The sequence below is a fragment of the Palaemon carinicauda genome, chromosome 30, assembly GCF_036898095.1.
Source record: "Palaemon carinicauda isolate YSFRI2023 chromosome 30, ASM3689809v2, whole genome shotgun sequence".
Taxonomy (NCBI): domain Eukaryota; kingdom Metazoa; phylum Arthropoda; class Malacostraca; order Decapoda; family Palaemonidae; genus Palaemon; species Palaemon carinicauda.
Window position 1 is genome coordinate 54,622,981 of NC_090754.1, and position 21,019 is coordinate 54,643,999.

General features: G+C 43.4%; 1 protein-coding gene across 1 annotated transcript in view; it reads left to right on the top strand.

Annotated features, from left to right (window-relative positions):
• Window positions 1–21,019, top strand: part of LOC137623536 (uncharacterized) — a 105,391-nt gene that overhangs the window by 23,751 nt on the left and 60,621 nt on the right. Inside the window, exon 13 of the mRNA XM_068354371.1 lies at window positions 556–20,420. Within this exon, the coding sequence (XP_068210472.1) occupies window positions 556–20,420 (19,865 nt within the window). The remainder of the gene's footprint in view (window positions 1–555; window positions 20,421–21,019) is intronic.

Genomic DNA, 21,019 nt, shown 5'->3' on the forward strand with positions numbered 1-21,019 from the left:
GACCCTATATTTCCTTAAAAGTACAGTATTCTTAAAAAGGTTTTATTTAGGTATACTGTACTGTATTTTATACAGTTAAATTCCATGCATGATAGACCCTATATTTCCTTAAAAGTACAGTATTCTTAAAAAGGTTTTATTTAGGTATACTGTACTGTATTTTATACAGTTAAATTCCATGCATGATAGACCCTATATTTCCTTAAAAGTACAGTCTTCTTAGAAAGGTTTATTTAGGAATATTGGAGTGTATTATTGGCCCATTTCCTTCACACTCCTTTAGAAGGGGCTGTGAAATATGCTACAAATGCATTTATTGTGTTTTGATGTGGGTAACATTGTTGCAAAAGATTATATTTTTTAGGATGGCTTAAAATTAAGTATGATCACAGTATCAGTCTCTTGAATAGAACCATACATTTAAAAATCTGGTAGAAGGAGAGAGATTTTTTGTGGAGTAGATTAAAATTTGATGTGATGATGTGAAAGAAGAAACATGTACTGTGATAGGGAATTATTATTTATTGGTCAAAACTTCCCTTGCATTCACTTCAGGTCGAAAGCCGACGTAAGTCCGGTAGATGCTGGTGCAAAGGTAAGTACCAGGCAAACTTCAGGTCGTCATCAGGCACACAAATTTTCCTCGTCGAGAGGTAACACTTACGGAAGCTCGCCGATTTTAAATCCCCAAAATGAATGTTATCCTGACAAAATTTCTCAGCCCCTTGACGTTGGAGGGTCCGATCTCTTTGATGACTTTGATCAAATGCCACACACACCAGGTAGTTTTATTCCAGTGCACGAGCCATCGACTCCTCCCCCCCTTTTGTCGAAAGCATCCCAACCTTTACAACAGACAGAGTATATGTCAAAAACCTCAAATTGTGGAAATACTGATTGGATGAGTGACTTCGATTGCCCCCCAACGCCAGGCAATCCCGTTTCTGAATCCAGTAGCGCTTTGAAAGATTCAAGTAGGTCAGGTCCAGTTTCCAAAAAGAGTGAAAATAGGAGTAGTTCTCACGGCAGTCAGGGTAAAAATGATAGCGGTAGGTCAGGGTCCTCACTGGTCGATTCAGGGTCTGAAGGAAATGCTTCGTCTAAAAGAAAATCGCGTAAAAAGATGAAAAGATTGTTTGGCTCTCCTTCTCCACCTCCGTCAAAATCTAAAGATGATTCTGTTTCCTATCCTTCATCTAGATTAAAAAAGGAAAGTCAGGCTGTTGAAGACCTCAGTAATTCACCTCATTCAGAACAGGGCAGTAATTTTGATTTTAGTTTTCATTCTCAAGGCCGGCCTCAGACCCCGGGGTTGGGTGTTGAAGAAAATCAACCATTCCATACACCTACCCAGGTTCCACAAGGGCAAGTCTCAGATTTTATGTATGATGACATAGGTAGTCTTCCAGAAAGACCAGTTACCCCTGGTGGGGCCAGCGGTGAAGGGCCAAATATGTTCTTGAGCGAGCCGCAGAAAAATGTGTCTGGGATGCCATATGATTCGGTATTTGATTCATACTACATGATAAACTCACCGTACGAACGTCCAAGAACGCCAGGGGCGGATTCCAGTCCTGTATCTGCGTCTCAAACACCAAATGCAGAATCACCTGTTTATAGTACAAAATTACCTGACATGCTCAGAGAAATCCCTTCTTTTAAGGAGAGCAGTGACAGGGGTGACAGTTCCTCTCAAAGCAAAAGTAGCAAAGAGAAAAGAAAAGCAGCGGGAAAGGACGATGTTGTCAATGTTAGAAAAAGCAATAACTCACCAAATACAACTAACCAAAGAAACACTGAAAAGTACAAAGATCATGCTAAGCACAGAGAAGTGCAGAAGAGTAGTACTCCAATAGGTTCAGAAGCACACAGGAGGACACAAGAAGACAAAGCTGTTAAAACACCAAGTATGCAGAAATCAGATCATGTTGGACCCAGCCCTCATGAGATTAAAGATTCAAAGACAAGTGTTCCTTGGAGGCCTCAGCCTCATGGTCGCGATGATAGAGGTAGGAGGATACATCCCCCTGAGGATGATGCAAGAATAGAAAGGTCCCAGAAGCTTGCTGGAAATCGACAGCATTCAAATGTTCATGGTATGGAAGACTCCAGTAAGGGACATGATAACAATCGGTCATCATCATTTCCAGGAAATCGCCATCAGTCCCCTCAACAGAAAAGTCAGGCACGTCTTGCAGACAGCCGGTCACAATCACCACCGTACAATCGAACTGAATCACAACGGGAGGGTAGACACCGACATCATAATAAGATGCACTCATCTCATCATTCGCAATCAGGTAACTTTTCGCAATCATCACCAAGTCATCGATCTTCGCATGTGCCAGGAAACTTGTCACATTCTTCTAAAGGTAATAAGTCTGGTTCTCCTCAGACAAAACCTTCCCAGCCATCTATAAAGTCTTCGCATTCATCCGGTTTGGGGACCCAAGGAAATCCTGGAGGTAGATCTCAGTCTGCTCAAAGACCCCAGTTACCTGCTCAAGAATATCGAACAAAATCAGCCGACAGGAATGTAAAGCAACATGGACAGGGAAATTGGCAACAAGGTTTTAGAGAAAACAGACCACAGCCCCATGACAATCAACCATACTCTAGTCAAGAAAGTGGGCCTTCAACTCTGCAAGGTAAACATGACCAGTATTCACAAGGAAATCTATCATCATCTAGTAACAAATATCAAGCTCAAAGTGGCCAGTCTTTATTGGGTGAAGGGAGACAATCACAAACTAACCAAAGTGTTCAGGAAGAAAGGTCTGATGGAATGCGACTACAGACAGCACGTGGAACTCGTTCTCCTTACCATCAAGGAAACAGGCCAAACTCATCTCAGGGAAGGATACATTCAGCTCAAAACTCTAATCTTCAAGTTCCCCAAGGTGAGCGGCCACACAGTTCTCCTAAATTTCAGGGTCAGTCTCCCAAAAATCGAGCACAGTCGTTATGTGCCTCCCCAAAGCTGTCCCAGTCTCATTCTTTAAAAGCATCTCAGTATTCCCCCAAGAATCCGTCGTCGTCACCTCGGCCCCGTTCTCAACCAACCAGGGGCAGCCATTCTCCAGCTGTGGATCCACCTTTACTTTCGCATGGTGAAAGTGTTAAATCTTCTAGTTCTTATTCTCCTCACAGAAATATTAGTGGCCATCAGTCAGTCAAAAAGGGTCAAAGAAAGGAAGAAAAATCTGTGTCGCCTTCAATGGCCAGGAAATGGCCTTATAATGATGGTTCTGCCTATTCTCGTCCAACCGGTGGCCAGGACACAAGCAGTGCAACTCATTCGCATGATAGATCTCATCAAAGTAGACTGACGCAGTTTCAGAAGACTCAAAACTACACTCAGCCAAAAGAGAAGATGTTGAAATCCATTCCGTCGCTCGCTTCAAGTTTCTGTAAAGCCAAAACAGATGTAGGAATGAGCTCAGAAAGTCTTAAAAAACCTGTAAAGCCAAAGCCAATACTTAAAAGAAGTTCCTGTGAGGAGGCAGATGGAGAAAAACCGGGTTTAAAGAGTAGATCGTCAATAGAAGATAATGAGGCTATAAATTCTTTGATCAATGCACCTTTTCCATTAATGAGCCCAATGCCATGTACACCAGCACCCCACAGAGATGACAGCGGCTCTGTCTCAAGTCTTGATGTCACTGGTATTCCTACAATGGAGAAATTACAACCTATGATGAGCCCCATAGCACAGACCCCTTGTCATCAGCCTTCCGAAAACAATTCTTTACGCTTAAACCCAGCCAGCCCCCAATATTCAGCCAGTCTTTCTGGTTCCATCACACCATCGCAGTCTCATTCGTTCACATTACCTCCTGCTCTTGATCCAATGATGAGTCCCATCCCTCCAACTCCTGCCCGTGTAACATCCCCATTCAGTGTCAGTCCCATGCCAGTGCTTCCTTCGTTAATGGGACCCATGATTAGTCCAGTTGCTAACACTCCAACTCACAGTATCCCTGAGAGTTTTTCAATGACAAATTCTTTGCTCAGTCCAATGCCAGATACGCCTCGTAGGGGAAGTGAAGGTGACGAGTGTACTCCGGCCAGCGGAACCCCTAATCACTTTAGCTACCAAGAAGCAGCACATCATCTTTCTGTGCAACCTTTAATGAGTCCTATGCCAAATACACCTGCTCATATCATGGAGTCCCACACTCAACCCAATTTAAATCCGGATAATATGACAAAAACATCTGTAACGGACCTAGCAAAAAGTCCTATTCCTCCTTCACCTACCTATATCGATGACGACGATTTCCGACACCCATCGATGCCTGTTTATCCTTCAGTGGGACCCCCTGTCAGTCCAATGCCCAACACCCCTACTCATTACGGTAGTGATAATGATGTTTGCATGCCCAGCCCCTTACCTCAGTTACCCTCCCCAGGTCCGTTGATAAGTCCTTTGCCTCACACGCCATCTTATGCTCTTCAGTCATCTCTTCCTCGCAAGTCACCATTGTATATGCCATTCACCCCGAATGCATATTTGCCACAGACTCCTGTGCATACTCCACAGACAGCATTTGACAATCAGCCAACTTTTCCCTCTTCTCAGCCACCTACAGGGAGTACACAGAGTGTAAGTGACTCTGTGCAGGGTGACCAGACTTCTGGAACTTCATCCACACAAGAACCAAAGGCAGTATTTATGACACCCCTTCGGGAGCCAATCACACCATTGACACCTATGGAAAGTATACCCTCACCTCAGCAGCCCTCGCATACACCCTCTCACAATCATCCTTTGTCATCACCTGTTGGCAGCTGTGTGGTATCTTCCCAGTCTTCTTTGCCACTTTCCATAGCCACCATTTCTTCCCCTGTAGTTCCTTCAAGAGCCCCATTAACACCACTTGCCAGAAGTGGTCAAGAACAGTCTCTTCAGACTACAGTCACATCTCCCAGCTCATCCTTACCTGCAAGTCCATGTAGCCAGAAAAGTCAAGATAATCAGTATAGTCCGTTACCTGTTTTACCAACTGTACCAAGTTCTGTTTTAAGTCCAGTGGCCAAAACACCTTTACACATTTCCCAAATTTCACCTCGACAGTCGCTGCTAGAGCCTCGGGAAATTAATGCCGATTCCGTGGTGAGTGAGTCTCCATCTTACACAGCAGCGGAACCAAAGCCAGTCGGTCAATACAATTCTTCTACTTCAATTTTTGATGATCCTTCAGTTACTCCACGGTCTGAAGTAATTTCTTCGCCTATCAGTAATACAGAAGTTCAACAAAAGACGGATCTAAACCTACCAGCATCATCGTCTCCCACTCCTGGCAGTGGTAACAACTTAGATATCTTATCTTCCACTTCCTCTTTTTCACCAGCATTTAATTCCAAACCAACAGATTCTCCAGCTCATTCATTCCTTTTGAGTCCTATTTCCTCTTCTGTAAGTCAGAAAACTTCTGAAAAAAGTGCAGAGACTCAGTCATTACAAGCTGGAACAGGAGATTCTCTTGCAGATGGGAATATTTTAGTTGCCGTCACAACACACACCACCACCACGCTTCCAGCACAGACAATGACAGTTTCGATCAGTCTTCCATCTCAAGTGGATACAGTAAATGTGCTCGGCCTTTCAGGTGAGCAGATACTTCCGGTAAATAATTTACCTCAGCCTGTGACTATTGCATCTAATGTCAACGCCCCTGGTGGTCATATTACGTCGCCCATCTTATGGTCGAGCATTGCTCCGTCATCCTCGCTAGGTATTTGTGCTTCGGACCCCACTCAAGTCTCTGTGGTTTCTTACTCGTCTTCCCCATCTGCTTCAGTGATTCATAGCAGTAGCACAACTAATACATTCCTTTCGGGAGTGGAGGCTGTTGTTAGTATGCCAAGTCAGGGGTCTAATATAACACCTTCTGTTACCTCATCCCCTAGTATATTGAAAGCAACTTTGACTTCAAAAAGCAGCGGTAATGATAATAGCTCACCATCGCTTTCAAATAATCTGGTAACTTCTGTTTCTGAATCGATGTATTCAACCACCATGCCCTTATTACAAGCACAGCTGAGTGCTTCTGCAACTCCAGAGACAAGGCAGGAGTCCCCAACCACAGTTCCTGCTGGCGAAGAACAGAAGACTGTACCTGTCATTCTGTCACAGCCTGATGGTAGTGTAGATGCCATTTCCACCTTGTATGCACCTCCTATGATTTTGATGCCACTCCAGATTATGCAACAGGATGTATCTTCCATGCCATTTGTCATAACACCTATGGTTTCCGGGACTGAGACTCAAGTTAATCAAACATCTAGTGCTGTATCCGTGGGATCAGTAGATACCATGAATGCAGCATCGGTCAATCTAAATCAAACTGAGAATTCACTTATTGGGTCTAATTTTCAACTTCCTGTTGCAAATACTGCAGCTGTTGCAAACCTTCAGGGTCTTCCATACACTGAAATTATAACTCCCTTGAGTAATGGTGGTTCTGGTAATGTACTAAATATTGAGCAAGCTCCTCCTCACCAAAATAATTTGTTCAGTTGTGTTAGCGGTTTGCAGGAACAGACAGAAGACGACAGTGTGAATAGATCATGCTCGGGGAATGAAGAAAAAATTGACATAGTGCAGCAGGCCTTTCAAGAACTGGGCAGTTTTGACACTGACTGTGTTAAAGATTTGGTTGATGAGCTGAGCCTGCCTTCTTTTCAAGAAGGCGTTGAGAAACCTGACGTCATTCCGGAAAGTAACGCCGAAGATGTTGAAAATCAAGAAAATACAGTTTCTGTGGAGAAAGAGTCTTGCATGTCTGCCGAGAATAGCAATGGCAGTCCCAAATCACCACCTGCAGAAAATAATTCTGCCCCATGTGAATTACCAAAAGAAACGACCATGCTACCTGTTCTTATGACATTAGAAGCTTTGTGTCAGGAGGAGTCGGATAAGAATTCGATGTCGGAGAAGGACAAGGTTGAAAATGAAAGCAAGGAGGCAAGTAATTTGAATAGTGATAATAGTACTATACTTACCCAAGAAGAAAAGTCTGATGTTGGAGATGGTCCTTTTAGCAAGGATGAGAATAAAAAGTTTGCTGAACAGTCTATAGATAGAGATTCAAATATCGAAGGAGAGGGATCTCTTCCAGCTGTTATTTTAACAGAGGTCCCTCAAAAAAATCAAGAATGTATTGCAAACTCCCAGGTTAACTCTCAGGTCAATGACATTGTGAGTACTCCTCAAGAAATGGTTTTCTCTAACAATTCCTCCCAGACTCCAAAATCAGTGAATAACAATAACTCTGAGCTTATAGAGAGAAATTCCCAAGAAACTTCGAGTGATTTTGTCCAAGACAGGTTTTGTAAATCGCCATTGGCTATGCATAGCAACACTGAGAATCGTAACGAGTCGAAGCTTAGTCCAGCCAATCCACTTTCCATAGTGCCCCCATTGGTGGAGAGGGATGCAGACGAAGTCTCAACAGTAGATAAGAGTGCGTATCAGACAGCAACTGCAACTTTACCAGTTTTTCTCAACATGTCTGAAGCTTTAAATGTGCAAAATGAAACTCTTACTGAATGTCCAGCTGAGAATCCCCCCTCATCATTAGGAACAAGCACCCACTTGCCCTCTCCACATCAGGTTGTTCCAACTATTGATGAGACTATTCAAAGTCCTTCAGAAATATCGGTCACTCCTAAATCCGCTGCAAGTCCCCAGCTCGTTCGTAGCTGTAGATCTTCCGTGACTCCACCAGTGACAACATCTTCATATGTTTTCTCTAAGATGAGTGTTTCACCTAGAGAGAATGTACAAACTGTGGTTCCTCAAGTAGCATTTTCACCTGTCTCTTGTAGTTCCATACCCTCTGTTGTATCAAATGTCACACACAGTTTATCTTCGCAAAGTACATCACGGGCGTCGCCTGCAGGTCTCATATCATCTTGCATTGTTACTGATACTCCAGTTGCTATTTCCACTGGGCATTCAATCCCTGTTACATCAGACAGCAGTTTTTTACCGCTTGCATCGAGTCCGCAATATAGAAATTCATCTGCAGGTGTCAGTCAGATTTCTCCAACAAATGTGAAAAACTTACAGTCATTGCCTCGTCCTTTATCTGCGCAAGGAAGTCCCAGACCGCCACAGTTTATAGGTAAACATTTTCCATTGCAGAACACAAGAAATTTTATGCATCCTGAACGTGGGGTATCGCCAAGTTTTATTTTGAGAAGCGAAGATCCCAATGCTCCATTGAGGGGTCCCATGTCTTTGCCACCTTCTCCAATAAGAACTCCTCTTAGTTTTAAGGAACCTTTAAAGTATGCGTCGTCACATGCAAATGTTCCATTTACATTGCCTGTTACTGAGTCTCAAGACCAAACCGTAGCATCTGTTTCACAAATGATGGCTCCAACCAGTTATTCATCCGAAGAATCCAAAAGGTTGATGGACTTGTCAGTTACAGTGACTGCTGTTGCCAAATCTGATGTTGTGACTGTTACAACTGTATCAGCTAGTCCTGTTGCTTCTGTTTCCCATTTGTTGAGTACTACACCCACAAAGAGTTTGAATTTATCCACAGTTAATCCCAGCCACATAGCTCTCACTTCGACAGTACCGAGTCAAGTGTCTTTGTCATCGCCTCTATTCAGTCCTATGTCCTTTTCATCAAGGGAGCCCAGCCAGGTGTCTTTGCCGTCAACAGGCCAGAGTCAAGTGTCATTGCTGTCATCAGTTCCCAGTCATATGTCTTTGCCAGCATCAGCTTCCAATCAGATGTCTCTTTCATCAGCAGTTCCCAGTCATGCTGCTCTACCTTCGCCACTGCCCAGTCATATTTCTCTTTCCTCGACAGCTTCCAGTTACGCACCATCATTCCCCAATCGTAGCCCTCTGGTATCGCCCATGCCCATTCCTCTGTCTGTTTCTTCAACACTACCCGGTAATGCAACTCTGCCGTCGTCATCAGTTCTCAGTCATGTGTCTCATAATCCAGCAGTGGCCAGTCATTTGTCATTATCTTCATCAATGCCAGGCAGTGTATCCATTTCGCCATCAGTTATGAGCCATGCATCTCTTTCATCGACAGTACCCTCAACTGTACCCATTTCTGTGTCATTGCCAATGCCTTCTCCAGTGTGTTTACCTTCATCAGTGCCCAGTTACACAACCGTGTCCTCGTTAATGTCTAGTCATGTATCTCTGTCATCGACATTACCTGGTCATTTGTCCTTGTCATCTGCAATACCTGGACATCAAACCATGATGTCAACAGTCCCCAGTCATTTGTTATCTCTAGATAAGACTATTCCTCCAAGCGTACCAATGTCAGTATCAAATATGTCCTTGTCATCGGTAATGCCTAGTCCAACATCGGTTTCCTCATCGAGTTTGTCAAGAGCACCCAGTCATATCTCTGTTTCCCAAGCATTGCAAAATCATTCTCCTATTACATCATCAGTGTCTAGCTTCACAACTTTAGCATCTGCAATGCCTGTCAATTCTTCTTTGTCATCTTCAATGCCTGGTCACACTTCACAGCCATCATTGTATTCCAGCATTTCCTCCATCACATCATCATTGCCCGCTTCCGTGTCTGTATCATCAGTTGCACCCAGCCTTACAGTCTTACCGGTTTTGCCAAGCCAGACTTCTCAGCCAACAACAATGCCCTGTCCTGCGTCCCTTTCCTCAGTATTGTCTAGTAGTCACGGTGGCAGAGAAACACCGCTAGTAAAGATGGCACGTATCGTATCGCCAAAGATTTTTAGCGATGCTCATGCCTCTCTGAATGCAGAATTCAGCAATTCAGATAAAGTACTCAAACAAGATTGTAGGTTTGCCAAGATGGTTTCCATCGCATCAAAGGATTTTCCACCGAAAAGCTACAGCACAACAACTATCGCTAGTAAAGTCATGTTAAGTGGTTCCACAGCCCATACAAATACTTCTAGCAATAAACCTATTTATTCATTACCCTTGCATGGAACGGAAGTAAATCAATCTCAAGGGGTTTTGGAGGAAATTGAACCATCCCAACCAAAAGCACATATGATAAACAACTTGAAGAAGCGTTTCATACGCAAGTCTCACAATCTAACACCCGAGGGATCTCGTTCTGTTGAACCTTTGAAAGGGCCGTTCTTCAATGAATCCAAGTCAGACGTTGGTTCAAAAGTTGGGCCGGTTCCTCTCTCTTATGAAAATTGTAGCCGTAGAGGGCTATCTCCCAGCCCACAGCCTAATCGATTTGAGATTTATCCCCCTACTACAGACCATACTAGCCATCCCTCTATAGTTCCTAGGCCAGGTACATTTGATTACGGAGCACCTGTATTAAGGGATGGGAGTTCTGTGCCTCAGATTGCACCGATTACTCAGACAAGACAGAGCACTCCAGGTTTGCAGGTAGGGACAACTGGTCCGAGTCCAGTAGTTGAACCTGATGCAAGGTCAGTAGATTCTCTTGGTTCTGTTGGGGTTGAGTTGCAGATTCCATTTTCCAGTTGCTCATCTGTTGGTAGTGACCAAGAAATAAGGAGCTTAAGGACTCCTCAGGGCTGCGTGCGCCGTATTGTTGAATCCCCAAGTTCAATCAGTTCAAAGAGTAGAACCGACTGGTCATCTGAGAGTACCCCAAGTACGCCTCTTAAAGTTCCGGTTTCTTCCCCCAGTTCAGAACCCCAAGGTCAGCAAACATCCCCTTTGGCATTGGTTATTCAAAAAGGCAGCGACAGCAAAGTAATTCCTCCCATTTCACATTCATATCCCAAGAAATATAATGTTGAGCTTTATAATGAAGGACCCCTCCTTCAGACTTTAGTATCACAGCGGAGACCCTATGGTAGTAACGAGCAGACCCGTCCACTTCGTAAAAGATCAGTAACAATGCCGGGAGATTCTGTGGAATCTGAAGTCATGCCTTATCCAGGAAATCAGAGCATACCTTGCCTGAGGGTTACACCAAGTCCTGCCATTAGTAAGAGCAGTTCACCTCCACCCCCACCTCCATCAAAAACAGTCATTCATTCAATGGCACCTCCGCCAAATGGATCAGGTGTCATGCCTATACAGCAGCCTCCTGACTGGGGTTATCGCATGCCTGTCAACAGGTTTCCAGACCCTCATGCGAAAGATCGATTACATAGAGATTCCGTTTTTAAACCAAGGAATTTTGATTTCCCTCCTGATTCTATGATGGGCTTAGATCCGGCTCATCAACATATAGCTAGGTATGGAGCACCCTCTCGAACTCATTTTCCACCGAAAGAGGAGCCGGTTTCTTCCCAAGCTCTGAGCAAGGAGGAGGGTAATCAGTTACGTTGGAGGGCAGGATTTAAGTACCCGGAACAACCTTTCCCACCATTAGAATCAATACCCCCAGATTACGGTAGCTGGCCTGTATTGTCTAGGCAGCTACACATGCAGGTCAGACAACCCTATCTTAACTCGCAGTGTATTTCAAGGGTTCTTTACAATCAGCATCCTCCTGTGGAGTCTTATAACTCTCCCCTTGTGTCAGTACAGCACTATCAGCATGAACCGAGTTTGGCAGTGCCAGAAAAATCCTACGCCAGCGCTCAGAATCTCCATTCGGATCATAATAAGGAAAGCGAATCTAAGGCATGCCAAGAGAACTCTCCTGAGGATAGCCCAATTAATGTAGTAGATTATATTCCACCTGAGATCAATATTCCACCTTTATCAGATTCAGAGGAGGCGTGTGTAATAGAGAGTTCCACTTTAGAGGGACTAGGGAAATCACTTCACAATATATCATCTCAAAAGCAATTCGTTGAGGGCAGGATGGAAGCTACAGTATCGGGAAAACCACATCACTTGCTAGGAAGATCTAGCGAAGAAAGATCGCCCCACTCATCAGATGTAAATCAGCCCTCAGTACACTCCAGTTCTACAAATGTTACTCGCTCGGCTGATGGTACGGCAGATATTGAAAGATCTGTTGACACCGGTCGAATTTCTGTAAGTCGAGCAGTGACCGTAGATTGTGGTAACAATAGCTTGTCTTGTAACACAGCAAATGTTCATCCCCTTAGTGCGAAAACTACTTCGAGTTATATGCCACCAACAACGGATTATCAGTTCCCTCATGGACCGCAACTATCGGAAGAGGGGGCTCGGCCAGAGCAAGTTGGTAAGCTTGGTAAATTCATTATGCGGTACATCCGGGGTTCCACTGACAATCAGCGGACAGAAACAAGTACTCCTCACTCTGTAATTATTGACGAGACAAGTAACTCTATTGATGACTGCCAGAACCGTACAAGAGATGAAGTCCAGATGAATATGAAACAGGAATCTCAAGTCTATAAGGAGTCAAACTTTGATGATGGTGTGTGTGGTATACAGCAGAGTGATATAAGCAACATGCACCCGGAGACAGAACGGCATTTTGAACGAGGTTTCAAGAAAAGTATTTCATCCAAATATGAGGATAATCAATCTGGTGAAGTAGATATGCCAGAAAGTGAAATAGATTTCAATGTAAGTGAGACAGGAATTCCCCAAGAAGTAATAAATGCAACTAAAACTGAGGTTGCACCTAGTAGCCCTGATATTCTACCAGACAGATTCGACAAACTTCCTTTGGAATCCAATAGATCTCCTCTTAGCTGCGCCAAGTCTCCTATCGTTACTAGAAGGACTCCCGTTATTTCAGAGAAGTCTCCTTCTGTAGTTGCGGCTAATTCTCCTCTCACTGTAAATTCTCCGGTAGAAACTATCACTCAGGTTGATAAGGGGAAGCTTCCCGATGAAGCTGTCAAGTCGCCATGTAAATCCAGTCCTCAAGCATGGAACACAACAGCAATGTTGCAGAATGAACCAGAAACACTAGACTGTGACAGCGGTAGACCTAGTGATTCAATTACACAGAAAGAAGGAGAAGGGGACGTATCCAATTCTGCAACGAACTTCTCTTTCGAAAGAGACACCAGGTTTGAAGCCGAGAAGAGTTCGGCCGAAGAAGCGACAGGTTCGGTAGCAGCCGCTCAAGAGAAAGCCCCGTCCTTTGACCCGCTAGATGAGACTATATCGCTTTTAAAGGGCATAGTTGGTGGATCAAAGGATCAGTCTCTCTTAGAAGTTTTTCAGAAGGAAGGCACGGGCGATAAAACCCCTAGAACCAGCGATTTTGCGAAAGTGTCTGAGAGCTCTGCTCTGCCTGTGTCTCCTTGCCCGTCCTTCCCTCAGGAAGACAGTGATGCGGACTCGTGCCCTAACATTCACTCTAGTAGAATATTAAGCAGAAGAAGTAGCTCATCAAGCCAGGCAAGTATCCCCACAAGTTTTTCAGGCCATTCTCCTCCGCCTTTTTCTCCTCCTCGTGCTTCTGATTCTTCGGACGATGAGGTTGCTTCTGTTACTGAAATTAGCCCAGATTGTGCTTCAAAAGACCAGAGTGTGGTTATTAATGAGAGTGTTCTTACCTCTGGAAGTTGTTCACTCCAGAAAACAGAGGAAGTTGCTGAAAATAGAATTGGCGGTGATCGGCAGATTATCAGTCTCAGAACTGATCTTTTGTCAGCAAATGAGAAAATTTCTGATGTTCCCTATTCACAGAGAGGAGATGCTGATAGTCACTCTGATAAAAATTCTTCAACCAAAAATGGGACCAGCTTTGAAAAAAGTGAGATCACCTCTGCAAAATATTTGAGCAGCTTGGGAAAAGATGTCTGTTCTGAAAAAAGTGAGTCAAGTGTAACAAATTTGGCTATTCCTTCGCATCCCGCCTTGCATAATCAAGATTCTACTATGCCATCTCCTGAGCATCCTCCCCAAGATTTTACTAGCAGCAGTGTCCCATCGCCAGTCCCAGCATCAAACGCAGGCTTCCAGAAGAAGCAGGATTGCGATGACCATGATAACCAATTACCCGGTCATGAGTGTCATGAATCTCCCTTACCTAATCAAGGGACAGAAGCCAGAGACACTGACTGTACACTACCAGAACAACAAGTTCCAAGTAATCTTTTACATCGACAACAGCCAAATCATGGAGACCACAGTATTGGTGTAAATGCTAATGTTAGCTCTGGTTTGAATGAAGAAGCTGCAGGTGTTCCAAAAATAAGGCTCAAGTTACCAACAAAAGGAGCTTTAAAAGCTTTCAGCGAAGATTTGTTTCTGCAGTGCAAACCAGACAGTAGTTCAGAAGTAACGTCAACTACTCCAGATCAACCAGAAAGAAAGGTAGATAGGAGGAGGAGGCAAAATAAAAAGGTCCCTGTAAGAAAAGCAGCACCAAGGACAGGTAGGACCGTCGCAGGTGTAACTGCTGGTAGAAAAAGAAAAGTGTCTTCTGGTAAAGGACGGAAAGGTGACGTGGAAAGTGTTGTTGGTGATATTAGCAAGCCAATGTTAGTCACCGATGAGCTGCCAAAGGATCAAAAGATAGCTAAGGAAAAAATACCCAAATTACAAAAACCAGTAGAGAGTTCTTTGCCAGTTCTTCCAGTAGCTCACGAGAACGTTGCACCACCAGAAAAACCAGTCCTGAGAGGTAGACGAGCAAAAGCTAATGTGTCATATAAGATGTACTTTGAAGTTGAAACTCAGCCGGCTGTGCAGATGCCTGTACCTTTAGCAGCGAGTTCCTTAAACCATCCTCTCACTCAGGGAGCACCTGTACAATCTAATCAACTTCAAGGTGTTGTTCCAGGCATCACCAACGTAGCTCCACAAGTAAAGCGAAGACCAGGACGTCCACGAAAAATCAAGGAAAATTCTATACCATGTCCAGTAGTCTCAGCCGTGTCCCAGTCCTCAAATTCAGAACCTGTAGGTGATACCATGGGAACAAACACCAATCCTGCCAGTGTAGCCTTATTCCAGGATACTTGTGGGACATCTACAGCAAAGGTTAGCCCAGTGATGAAAAAGCCTAGAAAACGCGCTCCAAAGCAATCGGTTTTATCTTTAGACGGTCAAACTCAGAACCAGAATTCTGCTGCCTTTACAAAGAAAGGAAAGTCCATGTTGAACTTCCAGGATTCTACTGAAGGGGACAAGAACAGTAGTGCAAGTGCCAATACCCTGTCTTATTCAAATCCTGGAGCATCTATTCCCGAGTCCCCCTGTGTGTCTCCCAAACCTGAGCTGACAGTTGTTGGGAATAAAGACTCTACTTTGAGAATAACTATTAAACGCACAACACCAGCCAAGAGACCTGCGAGTACATCACCTGCTAAAAATTCTCCAAAACGAAAAAGGAAATTAAAATCACCGGAAGGCAGTACTGATGCCATTGGTAAGGGGAGTAAAATGTCCAAGGAACTGAGTAGTGAGTTACCAAATGTTCCCATAACATCTCCAGAGTCCGTTCCACTTCATTTTAACCCGCATGATCCGTTGGGCATCGATACAGGGGACCCATCCAGATCGTCCAACAACGTTTATGAATTTGGTGATGATATGAGTGAAGAGGACATTCCTGTTGCCCAGAGACAGGAAAGGCTTCGAAGGAAGAAGAGTTCGACATTTAAGAAAGCTCAGGAAATAGTTCGTAATGCTATTAGGACGCCACGAAGAGAACGAAACTTTAGTTATATAAGGACCCCTATTCGCACTCCTGGCTATTCTATGTACACGCCTGTACATCGCATACATTACACAGGTCCTGGGTCAACTCCTCATAATTTCCTACAAGATGGTCTCAAGTTGAAGCTGATTAAAAAAGATTTAAAGCAAATAAAGAAACCGTCCCATGAAAAGCAAATTATCCTGAGAATTAAGAAACCCCTCATGACTGATGTAGGTGAGGAAATTACACAACAGAATGATGACATACATAGTTCATCCCAAGAGTTGCCAGAAGGTAATAACGAGAAGAGTCAGAAGGAAGATACTGACAGAGGAAGTGCACCCACTTCTGAAGAGAATATACTGCCTAACACCGAAAGTGTTGGGACTGAGGTGTGCGTAGACGACTCTCCGTCCGCAGTGCAGTCAGAGGATGCTCCAACATCTACCACTGAATCATCTTTGAGAAACGATGTTGAAAATCTGAAGGGAGTGGCTGTGTCTGAATCCAAGCCTTCATTATCTAAAAAGGGGGCTTCAAATAAAGATACTCTGAGTAATTCTGATGGTTCTCTTGATCTTACGAAGAGGTCATCGGCCATTTCCCCGTCTGGATCCAAATCTTCAGTTTCTAAAAAAGAAGCTTCTAAAGATAAGCCTAGTAATGCAAACAGTTCAGTTGAAGAAACTCAGGAAAAGATGCCCGCCATCCCTACATTGATCATAAAGAAATCTGCTACGTCTGGATTTTCTTCAACATTGGAAGCAAGTGATCGCGTTAAGTCGCATGCAGTTCCCAAAGTTAATCTTTCGGATGATGGCTTTGTGATACCCCCGTCACCAGCACACGTCATGTTAAAGTTGAGACGTTGCAACTCTCACTGGGAGCAGGAAAAGAACGCAGATGACCTTGAGGAAAATCCTGACCAGTCATCTTTACCAAATCCTGCAGAGGAGGAAATGGCAGAGGACAGTAATAGTACAGAATCAGCACCTTCTAAAGAGAGAGATCAAGAAACTTCAGAGGCAGCAGTTGCAAAGTCTGTATGCACTCTAAAGATTAAGATAAAACCACCGAGTGCTCTTACTCCTGAGAAACCCAGTTCTAACTCTGATGGTAAGGGAGGGAATCATGTAGGAGTTAGTGAAAAATCGCCGGAGTTCTCTGACAAGGAATCTCGGATGCAAGGAAAGGGCGAAGAAAGAAATCAAGAGAATGCTCGTAATTTAAATAATTCTTCGCAACAAATTGAAAAGGAACTTGATCCCACGGAGAGATCGCAATCAAGTTTAGAGACTGGAGCTCGGTCATCAGAAAGACCGAAAGGTACTTCATCAAAGTCCTCACCACCAAATCAAAGGTCTGCTAGAGGTTCAAGTTCTTCACTTTCACCAGGGAAGTCTTCATCAGTGGACACTTCAAAATCTGAAATCTCCAGTAACCAAGAGTCACCCTCATCAAAAATTTCACCGTCAGTATCTCGTGTTTCTTCTCAAGATACTGCATCACTAGTGTCTACTTCCTCTCTTGCTGTTTCTCCACAAACTGCTCCATCTGGTACTTCCCCAAAGTTATCTGCTTCAAGGGTGACCCCTCCACAGGTTAGGTGCCCCTCACCGCAGGTGGCAACACCTAGGTCTACAAGATTCCGGTTAGACTCTGTGGAGGTAGAATTAGCAGCTATTCTGGGATCCCCAACAAAAGGGTCCGAGAGAATTACAACTCCAGATTCAAGGGCTATGAACGATGATGATTTAGAAGCCCTTTTTGGTGATGGCAGGGCGCTCAATTCAGAGCAAAGTACAGATGAGGATGTCACCGTTGAGCCTGGCAATTCCTCTGTTAAATCTAGAACACCATCTCAAAGGTCTCCAAACAGTCAGGCTTCAACTGATGTAGTTGATTCCTCACCAGAAGGGAATGTGCCACTTCCTACAGATTTAACATTAAATACATTTCATGTAAGTGATGTGAAGCTCAGTACCCCTCCAAAAGTCATTTTAGAGAAACTTTCCCCCAAAATTCTGAATTCAGTGAAGAGCACATCGCCCGTGCCATGTGAACAAAGACTCCTTGCTCCTAAAAAGGCTATGCGTCGAAACTTTAGGTATTCAGGCTCTCAGAAAGGGGAGGATTTGCCTCAAGAGGTGGTTGATGACTCCGTAACACCTCCTTTATTATATACTACCAAGAAGGATGAAATGAAAGGTTCAACGAGAGTGAAGAAGAGAATTTTGTCCAGCCCGTTGGAAGAAAGCGGCAGTAAAAAGCTTCGTAGAAGTGGGCGGAATGCTAAATTACAGGACGGTGGTTCTCCGCTGTTACTAAAACTTCAGAAAATTGCCCAAGAAAGAGAGAACACTGAAAAAGAACTTGATAACGAAACTTCAGGAATAGAAATTCCTTTAGAGACTGCACAGTCTGATTTGATAGGTAAGGGAAATGACGATCATGCCCTCAAAAACAACTTGGGAAAGAAAAGCACTTTGTATAACAAGGAGGTTATTGTAGGTGAAAAATCATGTAAACTTTCATTGGAAACTAGCAGGACCTCAAATGATTCTTGTGTGGCCGAGTTGAAAGGAAACGGTAGACATGGTCAAACTTCAGATAAAGAGAGTGTAATAGGTGATGTAGATAAATGTGACAAACAAGGGGAGACCTGCAATATACAAGGTAAAAGTGAGTTGAATGAAAGTGTTTTGGCTTCTTCAGAAAATGTTGGAAGCAAGCAATCAAACCTTGATGGGAAAAGTAAAAAGAAAAGTAAAGAAGCAGGTAGACATTCAGAGCAGAGCAGCGCATCTTGTTTAAAGTCCGCAGGAGATGAAGAGGAAAATAGAATTTGGGAAACGGGGAAGAGCGGTAAAACAGGTAATTCAGAAGCTTCTAAAAAACACCCAAGGCAAAGTATCAGGTTGCGGAGGCAACATACACGGGAGGATTCGGGTAGAAAGGTTGTAAAATCAAGAGCCATTATTGACACCTCCAGCGATTCAGATGATCCCCGCCCAGAGATTTCAGTTAAGAACAAAAATCCGAAGAATACCAATACTGCCAAGGAAAGGAGGAACGAAAAGATAAAGAGAAAGAAATATAGCATCGATGATGATGGTACAATTGATCCAGATATTAATAAGAAAACTGTGAAAAATTTAATCTTCAATAATGCCACTTTTCAAGCAGGCATCAAAAGACTCTGGTATCAATCATCGAGTGAATCCGAGGAAGCAGGCCTTCAGGAGCAGCCTCAGGAAAGTTCAGAGAATTCTCAGTCAAAGTCAATCAACATTGATCTAAAACTTAAGAATGTTAGCACTGGAATCGAAGTTCCAATAGGTGCTGATGCACGGGAAGAAGGTTGTAGGAATGAAGCCGAAACTTCTCCTCGTGAAACCAGATCTGGCAAATTTGGTGAAAACAAGGAGACAGATGAGAGCATTTCGATTAAGAAAACTGCCGTAGTGAAGGAAAACAAATCCCCTGGTGATCTTGGCACAAGAAATGGAGGTAACTTGGGCAAAGCGACACCAAATGACTTTGACGAAGTCGAGGGCTCATGTAGCTCGAGTAAAAATACTAGTGAAGTTGAAGGTATTGAAACTAAGGGTCAACCCAAGACTAAGGCATCAAAATTATCTTTAAGGACTTCTGTGTCTGTCGACATGGATGAATTAGAAGAGTCGTTGAGGCAGTTCGATAGTATTGATCCAGAACCATCAGCACCACTTGCAGTTGTTACCAGAAGTAAGAGAAGAGTTGGTCAAACACTATCATTAGATCACACAGAGGAATGTATGCAGACGCACTCAGAAACACAAGGTGGAAGTAGAAGTACAGTGCGGCTTACAAGGAGCAGGAGCCTGGAGAAACCTAATTCTAGAAAACAAGACTCGCCAAAGGAAAGGAGGGAGAAATCAGCTGATTCAGGGAAAAGGAATTCTCCATTATCAGACTTGAAGAACATAAATGTCGTATCTTCAAGCGTTTGCAGTGTTCAGTCTTCCTCTGTTAAGTCTTCTTCAGGCGCAGTCACGAAAACTAATGTTTCAACTAAAGAATCTCATTTTTTTGAGAAACACAATGAGGAAAAAGATCTCACAAGCAGTCAGACACAAGGGGAAAGTGCATTGACTGGCGAACCCAGTTTTGAAAAGGGTAAAGAATTGCCCCATGTAATTGACAAGACTGCTGTAAAATCCAAGAGGATTATAAGAAAAAGCAAAACGAGTGTTGACAAAAGAGAAGATTTGGAATTGAGCAAACCGGCTCAGCAACTGATAGAAAGTACTTCCCTGGATTTAGTGGGAAAGGGAGGCGACCAAAATACCAGCAAGCCAGTTACTCGTACAAGATCTGCCAAGGTCTGTCTGAAACGTGCGAGTGGGTTTGATGCAACTCCTGAAGATGATACCATTCAGAATGACGGTAGTGATTCTAGTGACATCTGTGAGTCTGAGTCAAATACACAAAGACCAGTATTAAAAAGTAATAAAAGTAACACAGTTTTGGAAAAGGGTAAAAGTAATAGTAATGCAGAAGAGTCTAAGAACCGTGGGAAAGTTGCTGTGGATTCTGGGGAAAGTAAAGGTCGGTCTAAGAAAGGTGGAAATGTTGATGGCAAAGGGAAGGGAGGAATTGAAGTCAGCACTGATCTGAAAAGCTCTGGTAGGGATATTAGATCATCAGAGGGGTTGGGAATTGACAGTCAGGATAACAATGTTTTGGAGGATAGGACGAGCAGTCCAGCAAGGGATCTTCAAGTTAAATCAATCCAGTATAGCGACGGCATTAGCGACTGCGATTCGGAATACCGAGACTCTATGTGGAACATGGCCTTCTTCACTCCAGAGCACAGAGAAAAAGATGAGGTCTCTCCACCCCAGGCTGGTTCACCAGGTATGATTATTGTTTTTATTTTTTTTTTTAGGTTATTTGATCTTATATATGATGTTATAGTTTCAAAAAACCGGCATAGAACTACAGTGCATTAAACTAGATATACAGAAAATCCTCAACTTACGAACTTGATAGATTCCAAGAAGCTGTTTGTAAGTAAAATAATTTTCAGCTTCAAAAGTCAACGAATAGTCCTTTTCATATTGCAAATGTTGTCTTGTTTACTGCATTAAATTTTATAGTATTGTTTAATTACAGCACTGTATTTCACTATAAACTTTAGCTACAGTATCTGATATGGTTTCAGTTGGATTTTTGTTTGCATCTGTGAATTTTTGTCAGTTGAGGACGTTCTATATTGGAATTGCCGTCACTTTTATGTAAAATATAATGACCTTTAGAATTAGAATTCAAATCTGCCAGGAAAAGATTCTTGTTCATGATAAACCTCTCAGTCATATTGAGCCTTAATCGCAGCGTTGAATTCTCACAGATACGTATTTCTGATATCTCGTTAACCCTTTCGAGTGCCAACCCCTCACCAAGTAATTTGGTGCTCAGACTAAAACACTATTAAAGATAGAAATAACACTATCTTC